The following is a 10,126-nucleotide window of genomic DNA, read 5'->3' as shown; positions in this document are numbered from 1 at the left end:
TTGTGGCCTTTCCATGTACAAATTTATTGGGTTGAGGGAAGGAGTTTCAGATATTCTATCAACACTTAAACAGAAGCACATGGTTATATGCGGGGAAACCCAAAAAAACAGAAGAATATCCCTATTGTTGAAAACAATATTAAAAGAATAGGAATGATAAGATGGGGGTGGGGGATGTATACGTCTTACAAACAACTAGAGAGCGTTTAGACTCTAAAATACACATTTTATACGATTCAGCTCAGGAGCCGCGCGTGACAACAGAGCAAGTGAAGCGAATGAAGATCCACTCCGAGGTAAAAGCACAAGAAGTCCTTGGTATTCTCTGGGGGCGGGCTGGCTCGCTCAGGTCGTATGACAACACACAAAGTAAAGATGCTAAGGAGGTGTGGACGTCTCTCCGGGCCGTGGGCCAACGCTGCGCTGCGCCGCTCACTCCTTCCTGCGCTTCTTGTCGTGGTCGTAGTCCTTGGAGCGTCCGCTGGTGGAGGGCCTCTTGGAGCCGCCGTGCTGCTTGGCCTCCTCCAAGAACCTGTCCAGACCGAAGGGATCCTCCTCAAACTGGACGGGTCCGTCCCGGCGAGGCCCGTTGTCCGCGCCAGAGAACTCGCGGTCCGGCACAAACCTGGAGGAAAACAGAGACAGAGAGAAGGAGATGGATGTGTGATGTTGGTCAAGTGCTCCCAGAGGATGGCAAAGCCAAGGTTTGTTGGCCTTCACAGGATTATGGGCCAGCACATCATAATAATTACAGCTTCCTCAGGGATGCGAGACTTTGGACTGCCGTCGATATTGCAGATGTCGATACCTATACACATCTTGGTCCCCCTTTAAGGTTCTCTCCTGTGCAAAAATGAAGCTATAATTCTTCATTTGATGGTCTAGTTGTTGCAGATACAGGCATACAACATTCACGTCATTCATTCTACCCTAAATGTATTGTATACTTCCCTGCAGCCTATCAGAGCTCTGTATGCAAACTCAACAACGAGACCACAATGGGTCATTTCACTAGCAAAAGTGAAACTACTCGTCGGATTTGCTTAGAAGTTTAATGGGTTCCTCCAGCCCATTCTCTCCACCGAGTTTCATGGAAATCTAGCTTGTTGTCTTACAGATACATGCACTATAATAAAATCGCACCAAAAACATAGCCTAATATTTCCAAGGTAGGCTAATTAATAAACTGTTGATTGTTACATAATGTAGTAGTAGAGCAACTTTTGAATTCTATGAAACATCAGATAGAAATGGAAAACAAACTGACAAGACATCCCATGTATCTCTCTCCACTCAAAATCCAGTTAATTGTTTGAATCAGTTCATATTAAAATACCAAAACCATACTGTGACACAAAAATGTTGCATCCTTAGTGCGAGACTAAATTGGACATGGAACCCAACCGAAACAAAGGGGAAAAAAAGAAAGTCCCCCCCCCCCCCCAAAAAAAAAATTCCTAAAATGGGAAGGCCAGGCAGAAGAAGAGACGTGGGGGTGTGCAAACCTGTTGTTCTTCATGAGGGTGTCCACATCATCCCCATAGATGTCCTTGTCTGTGTTCTTACTGGGCCTGTAGATGTTCTGGGCCATCGATCTGTCTCCCCTGAAGGGCTGGTCATACACTGTGTACTGGTCATCATCAGCAAAACCACTGTCCATTCCCTGGAAGCCACAGAGAGAGAGAGAAAGGGTCAACACACAGACACACATTCAAAACAGTGGGCATCACAAAATAGCACCATTATACAGGTTGACTTTGGTGCCAATACAGTTGGGTTTAAAGAACATCCATACAATTATTGTATATGTTTGGCTTAAGTTTAACATACAAAAACAATAACGGTCATAATCTAACATAAGATTTGTTGCAACTAATTAATTAATTAATTAATTGGAAAAAGGCTATTGACTGTCTGTAAGCCTTTCATAAATTCTCCAGCCCAACAAGTAGTTCGGACGACTGGACGTTGAATTGCATGACACAGACAAAGAGGAACGGTTGCAAAGACACACAGCAAACTGACATTAGCTGCGTTTCCATTACCCATTAAATTGCGCAAATTAAGAGTTGCGAAAAGAAATGTGCTTAATGGAAACACACACATTTCGAAAAAACTCACATGTTTCGATAAAAAGTTTTTGCGCTCGGGTGAGGTGGTATTTCGAGCGTATCGAAATTTGTATATTTCGCAAAACTGCAATGGAAACACTTTTTTCGCATCTGACGAGTCACGTGATCCAACAATCGGATGTTAGGAGGAACGAAACCGACGAAGAAGACTGCCGACAGGAAGTGGCACCGGGAGAATAATGTAAAACAATATATTTTTTTTCATTAAAAGTGGCTCGTGTCATTCTAAAATGTTGAATCCACAGCTGTGAACTTGCCGACAACACTTTCTCAAAAACGCTGCATAGGCTATGCAACCGCTCAACTAGTTTTGTTTACCCATAGCAACAACGTTGCTATGCTTTGCTGGTTTAACGTGATGAGAACGGTGCTGAAAGAAATCTAGAATCTAGATTCTAGTTTTAGAAACTAATCAACTGGGCTGATCTACGAAATATTCCACTGACATGGCTGTGACATGATTTAAGCATAGGCCTACTACAACAAACTCCTGTGAAATATGTCATTTTTAATTTTATGTTTCTGCCCCACCAAAACGTAGGCCTCCTCCGCTGATGGCTTATAGCCTAATGACTGATAATCAGCGTGCCGTGGTGGCAATTTGAATGCATTTAGTGTAGGCTAAATCCCTATGGCTAAATCTCATGCTAAATCTGGGTAATGTTGATAACCACCATGTCTCCTAATGACTTACAGCACGCGAGAATACACGAGATTTTAATTTAGTTAGCCGAATGTAATGGAAACACCGCAATTGCGAAAATTGTGATATTCGACATTAAGACAATATCGACAAAGTTTTTGCGCATATTTGTAATGGAAACGCAGCTACTGACCTGAAATTCAAGCTCACACGCGGAGCATGAAACCAGACACTTGTATTTGTGTCTTAGGAACCATGATCTCATCTGGTCACGGTACACTAATGTCTGGGAACCAAGCATGCTTACGTACACCATATTCGCAACATGATAACAAGCCCAAGACAAACGCCACCATACACCACTTCACAGTGGGCACATACAGTTGAAGCATCATGTGAGAGTGATAGTGGCGTTTGAACACAAGGTGCGGTAGGTTGTCATAGAGTGAGTCACCTTGCTTTGGTTGAAGAGTCGCTGGTCATACTGGGCTTCGCTGGAGGTGCGCGGGTTGGGCTTGCCTATAGCGATGAGCTCGCTGATGTCTCGGTCCTGATCCCTCTGCAGCTTGGACCTGTGCGGAGCAAAACAGCCAAAGAGGGTTCATGATGATGGGAGGGACCGGGCCAAACACTGTCTCAGGAACCGTACTCAGGGTTATGGTTCTCTAGTCACAACACATTAGTCATATGCTGAAACGCTGGGAGAGGGAACGTGTGCATGTGTGTGTGTGTGCGGCAAGATATGGCAATTTCCAAGGATTATCTGACTGTTGCATTTTTAAAAACTAGAGCTTGCTGCATACATTATTAACAACTACCGCTCCCATGGGGTTAAAGTGCGAGTCTGGCAGCTCCCAGACTGGAAGTGACGAGACCTGAATGGCAAAACAGGGAGGTTCTCAAGTTTACATTAAACCCCCTACATCGCTCAAAACGAATACACTTATACAGTTCAGGGAGCAAATGTGCTCACGTCCTAGTTAAGAGGATTCCGGGGACATATTCTCTTCCTTTTAACCCCTGGCTGATGATTTGCCCTGGAGGCTGCGACTGGAGTCTGTAATGTTAGCTAGCGGTGGGCTCAGGGGACCCAGGCATGAATGATTGAGTGGGCGGGGGAAGGGGTACCTCTTATTGGGCGCGGCCTGGGAGATGTTCCTGTCGTGCTGCCGCTCTTTCCTCCTGTCGTGGCGGATCTCGTCACGCTCCCTGGCCTCGCCGTCTTCGCCACCTGCCAGGGGGAGGAGGAGGAGGGGGGAAGGAGGGAGCAGGTGGATGGACGAGAGAGAGAGAGAGAGAGAGAGAGAGAGAGAGAGAGAGAGACAGAGACAGAGACAGAGACAGAGACAGAGACAGAGACAGAGACAGAGACAGAGACAGAGACAGAGAGAGAGACAGAGAGAGAGAGAGAGAGAGAGAGAGAGAGAGACAGAGACAGAGAGAGAATCCAACAAAACACACACAGGGATGGAGAGACAGACAGACAGACAAAGTGTGAACAGGGCCAACAGATGAAGGTACACACAAAAACACAAAGAGAGAGAGAGAGTGAGACAGGAGTGTGAACAGGGCCAACACACACCAAAGTACAGCAAGCACATTGTAGCAACAAACTCATCACCACGATGACATGGACACTTTTATTCTGATTAGAAATGGAATAACGGCTCAATCGGAATAAAAATTCTCAAATTAACACCTCAATCAGAATAAAAATGCCTGATTCGAACACAACTTTGATCCGATCGGAAGTGGTGGTGTAGTTCATTCTTATTCCAATTGATCAGAACTGTATGGGGTCAATCGGATTCAAGGAAATGTAAGCAACAACGGCTATTCCGATCACAGATTTCAATTTTTCAATCAGAATGATCAAAAAAAAAAGTCCATGTAAATGTGGCTAGTGTGTCACAATCAAAGCACATCTCTTTCTTCTAAAGAAAATGAACTTAACGGACTTAGTTTAGCCATCCTCTGAACCTCATACAGAGACACAGTACCATCATTTCCTGATTATTAGCCGCGGCTTATACATTGATTTAGCTCATTTTCTTCAGCTATGAGGCTAATACAGGGGGACAATTAATATGGTGCTAATATGGTTTTGTTTCTTTTAACTTGCATAACACACTGTCCTGCAACTTATTCACAATGCGGCTTATATGCGGGAAATTACTGTACATGTGTGCCTATAGCTGAACTCCCTGACCACTGACACAATGTGTGCACCGGGGAGTCTCAAGTGTCCGTTCGGTTACGTAAACCCTTGCCCTCCCCCACCCCCCTCAGTGGTCAGCGGAGAACATATCTGCGTGTTTGTTGTGCTTGCATCTGCATGCGTGCGGTGTGGACAAAAGGTCAGGCAGTGTGGCGTGAGCAGGGAAGCAGCGGAGCGGCCGTGGCGTGGCGTGGCGTGGCGTGGCGTACCTATGTCTCCTCCGTGACTCTTGATCCCGGCCCTGCGGTCGCGAGCCTTCTGAGCCAGCTCGCGCAGCTTCTCCTCTTTGCGGTCCTTCTCCTTCTGCGCCATCTTCTTCTCCACCTGGGCACGCATCTCCACCGCCTCTCTGGCCTGAGGGGGGAACACAGCATCGGTTAAGAGAGAGGACACTTACATTTCATTTGGCCTTTTCTATAATCATCTAACTGCCACTGCTCATACTTGTTGAAATAGTATCCACCTGTTAAATGGACCAGGATTTTTTTTGTATTTGAACACAGCCACTTTCTTTCAGACACGTAATAGCAATTCTTGGGAACAGAGTCCTGCAGTGATGCTGCACTACACTCTCCACATTTGTACTAACCCAAGTAGGCCCTAAGCTATCGTTTTGCATTTTAGCCTTATAATAGGCCAATTCCATCTATTCCGTCAACAGCGCACGCAAAACATGCGTCTTCGAGCATTAAGATGCTTCCACCCACCGATACATTCTATTCTGACATTACAACTTTCAGGTTTTTACATAAATTGACGTCGTCTTCACTCTAGAAAGGCAAATGTTTTGCCCTTATATGACATTAGGGCTTTGACTCTGAACTTTGTTATTCGAATTTAATTCAAATATCTATAAAAATATACGATATTCGAACAAATATTAGGTAGCCCTTAATATTCACGTTAAGTTAAATCTCACTATAATCTCCTAGCTGTGTGATATGCGATATTGACTGATACACTGCCCTCCGGTGGACAGAACATATACAACTTAAGTTTGATACCAATATAGGTTTTACTGACTGCATTTAATGGTCAAAATATTAGCAAAAACTATTCAAATATATTCAAATATTAATAAACAAACAAACTTCAAATATGATTGTTGACCAAAAGCCAAAGCCCTATAGGACATTAATCAGGTTACGGCTGCTGGAATTAGGTGTTTGCGTCATGCAACAATCAAAATAATTTCATTATTACAAATAAAACCGGAATATAGTGTGCACGAAAATATGGTCAATGATTAACATGTTCAATGTTGAGTAAAAATAGCAGGGTTAGAGTTCAGTCTACAGCCACTAGTAGAGTACCCTTACACACAGATATTCAGGTGCAGTTCAGTTCTAGGACATTTAAGAGTGATTCTTACTTAAAAAGGCCATAATTCCAATAGCAGACTAGTGCCACTGCTTCTATTCACAACATAAACTTTTCCATAGATACAAATCACTGCTTTGCTTACTTTTCTGTCTGCTATGTACAAAGCCTCTGCCAGCTTGGCAAAGTTCTCATTGATGTGAACCGTCTGCAGCCCTCTTCCATCTGCAGCCAAGCGCTTGTCCAGTGGGATGGTGTAACCCTGAGAGAGAGAGAGGAGGATGCAATGCCAACGTTAACCTCAGCTGTCAATACAGCACATCTGTGGCCTTCTACATTATTAATGAAGATTTTTATTCTGGGAGAGAGAGAGACAGACAGAGAGACACAGACAGGGGCTAGAATGCAAATATTCTGGCAGACTCCAACAAACCTTTGCGTTCTTCCAGTTGGAGATGCATGGAGGGATCTTCCACTCCTGCTGTTCTTTCACGGTCATCTGGGAGAGATGGGGAGAGAGGGCAAGAAATGGAGCGAAAGAGTGAGCAAGTAAATCTAAATGCATAGAGTGCACCACACCATTGTCTCCATTAAGAAGCTACATGCATGTCTAGCCTTCCCTAGGGCTGTCACCATAGGAAACACATGAATAGACAGGCTAGGTGAACAAGCCTGCTTTACCTTTCTGCTGGGGGAGTGCATGACTGGAGCAGGGGGGGATGGGGGTCCACGAGGGATCTTCTTGTTGATCCTGCAGAGAGAACATTCAACCATTAACCACTTGAGCTGCACCACCAAGGAACACTTCACAGTTGCATGCAAACACAGACGGTTACGAACTGGTGAAGGTTTTTTTAAGGGGTGAATTTTAAGAATACAGGCGTAAACCTGTCGTACACCAAGGGGAAAACAAGCGTATTGCTCAGTGGACAATCACATGACTCTATGCCTTTAAAGATGAATCTCTATGGTACCGAACACATCTTACGTGCCGTGTTACATAATAAAGAACATTTGGAAATAGCTGGAGGACTTATTTTTATAGCACAGAAGCCAAGAATGGGAAATATGGAGAGATCGAGCAGGCCTTACTTGAAGCGTGGAGGCTCCATGGGATCTTTCTGCATCTCCACCATGCGAATGACTCTCTGCTTGGCTCCCGAATTGAATGCCACTCCTTGCTGTGAAGGTGTGTACCTGAACAGAAACACAACAGTATTCTCAATGTTAATACGGCATAAATAGTGCATCTAAAATAAACAATGTGCATCTAAACAAACGGAGTATTGTCATTATTTTTACTGCATCTTTTACATACAATCTATAAATAACACCCAATGCATTTCGATTAGCCTACCCAGGGATATAGATACCCTGTGAAGGCTATGGAGATCTGTGAGAGACTGCACTATATCCTACCTACCTAATATACTGTGCTGGGGCCTGCTTGTCTGCTGCACGCACAGGCATGGCAGCGGCAATCTTCTGTGAGACCTGCTTGTCCAGTGCAGCGCGCGTCTTCTCTGTGAGCTACAGAGGGCAGAGGAGGAGCAGAACACCACGTAAACCGTACAATTTCCTCAGTAGAACTATCGGTAATTGGACATTGGTCCACACAAGTCTGTGGGAGATGAATGCGGTCTCAACACTCACCTCCTTCACAGCCTCCTCATCGGGCCTCTGAAGCTCTGGGGCATCGTCATTCAAGACTTCCTTAGGAAGCAGGTCTGTGTATTTGCTGAAGATCACCTGGAATCACAAGCAAAAACAAAACAAAACAAAAAATTGAATACTGATATTATTCATCACAACCCATAGATGCATGTACACCATACTTCTAAAATGTGGGGCTGCTACAGTGCAACCAACCAACGATTACTTCCAGAATTGATTGATCTGTCCATTACTCTCTCTACTTTAATTGTTGGACCAATAAAATGTCAGCAAATGGTCAAAAATGTCAATCACTAGGTGGGTTTACATGGACAGTTTGTCATTCCGATTAAACTATTCTTAATGACAAATTTGTGTCGTCTGTTTACATGGGTTACATTTTATTCCAACCAGGTGCTCTCAAACACTTAAGAATCTTTGATCGAAATATACTGGATTTACCTTGTCTTTGCCCTGGCCCTGCCTGGCAATGGCATCGTACTTGATCTTGCCCTCTGCATCCACCTGCACTGCCAAGGCATTGGAGGTCTTCTTCTTCCTACCCATTTCCAACGGGTACTGGGCAACATGGACCTCTGGAAAAGCACCTCCATCTCCAAAGTCCTATAAAACAAACACACACACACTAAACCACACTGTACACATACATAGTCCTCCATTACACACAAGGCAGCTGTTAAATGTGTCTGGTACCTCCAGTGAGCGGGGGACCCATGCTTTTCTGAAGCCATAGGGGGGTGGTTCTCTGCGGGAGGACACGAGTGCCGTAGAGTGAGACCTCTTGGACCGGGTCCGTTCCTCTGCCTCCAGCTGGTCCTGGGACAGCTGCGTAGGCGCCGGTAGGAAACTAGAGAGAAAAACTTTCGTATTAGCCAAGTCAATCTTAGACAGTACAAGACACATCAAGTGTGTCCGTTCAGAATGGACGCAGATCACACGAGTTAAAGCAACTTATATAACGTAGCCATAACAGACTGCAGTAACTGAAGTAAGCAATACATGTATACTAGTATGATGACAATTTGGCTAAGATGGCTGTACAACGCCTGCTGTTGAATGAGGCTGAATGTACCTTCTCAACATACACTATTGACATGTAAAATAGTGAAGCTGTGTAAACAGACACCTAACCTGACGACATGTATGCGTGCAGACTCGGTAGCTAGCTCGCCACTTGCACTGCTAGTCAGTTGTTATATGTTTGCTACATTTCACTCATTAGTCTCAATCTAGCTATACTTTTGTGGGCGATGTTCAAAGAAACAGAAAACCAGGCGCTGCTAGTTGTTACAAGTTCACAAACACCCACTGCGACTGAAAAGAACGGCAATTTAGCTAGCTAAATTAGCAACACTAGCTAAGGTAAGCCATTAACGTCATCGTTACGCGCAGCTAAGTTACCACAACACGCAGATAGTTCAACAACGCCGACTAGCTCGTAAATGAACAAAATGGTTGACACGCTTCGATCACAGATAGAGGTATAAACATGTAGTGTCAGAAATCATGGCAAGAAATCCAGTAAACCGGTACTTTAGCCTTGTCACAAAGCTAAAGTCGCTAGATAACTTGCTAACATTAGCATGCTATTACAAAGACTTGTAACAACAGGCCCATGGATATCGGTTACCACAAATATCATATCAGAACAATACATATCCTGTCCATTTACGTTAAATGTAAGTGCCAATAGTATAATACATTAAACTATACTTAAAAAGCATTGGTCAATATGGTTTTAAAACATGAATCAAGGCCTGTGGTCAGGACTTACCTCGCTAGCGACATTTTCCTCTCTCTCGAATTTGACGTCACAAGATCTCGCGATATAAGAGTAGTTCTGACATCACATCCATGCCAGGGTGGTAAGGATGAAAGGATACAAGGATGTTTATTTGTCTCTTGCATTGCATTACATTACATTAGATATGGCTGACGCTTTTTAACCAAAGCGACTTAAAACATGGTAAAAACATTTAAAACTTTTAAGAGCAATTCTAACACCAATTTAAAAAACACAATAAGTGCAACAATGAAAGTGCATGGGGGTACTGTGATAGATTTTGAGATGTTAATGATAAACTATGTGTAAGACCACATAGTGACTATTATTTAGACTGCCACATTTGAATTGTCCAA

General features: G+C 43.9%; 1 protein-coding gene across 1 annotated transcript; it reads right to left on the bottom strand.

Moving 5' to 3' along the window:
• snw1 (SNW domain containing 1) lies at nucleotides 1-9,838 on the bottom strand. Its single transcript, XM_062550842.1, has 14 exons — nucleotides 9,762-9,838; nucleotides 8,681-8,834; nucleotides 8,429-8,590; nucleotides 7,967-8,062; nucleotides 7,737-7,843; nucleotides 7,406-7,510; nucleotides 6,995-7,064; nucleotides 6,747-6,812; nucleotides 6,459-6,575; nucleotides 5,203-5,347; nucleotides 3,904-4,006; nucleotides 3,230-3,347; nucleotides 1,506-1,663; nucleotides 1-625 (listed from the first exon to the last, which is right to left on the bottom strand). Exons 1-14 carry the CDS (start codon nucleotides 9,773-9,775, stop codon nucleotides 433-435), a joined length of 1,608 nt encoding a protein of 535 aa, XP_062406826.1. The 5' UTR covers nucleotides 9,776-9,838; the 3' UTR covers nucleotides 1-432.
• Between the last annotated feature and the right edge of the window lie 288 nt (nucleotides 9,839-10,126).

This window comes from Sardina pilchardus, chromosome 12 (assembly GCF_963854185.1).
Source record: "Sardina pilchardus chromosome 12, fSarPil1.1, whole genome shotgun sequence".
NCBI lineage: Eukaryota > Metazoa > Chordata > Actinopteri > Clupeiformes > Clupeidae > Sardina > Sardina pilchardus.
The sequence above is the reverse complement of the archived record's forward strand: the minus strand, read 5'-3'. Positions and strand labels throughout refer to the sequence as shown.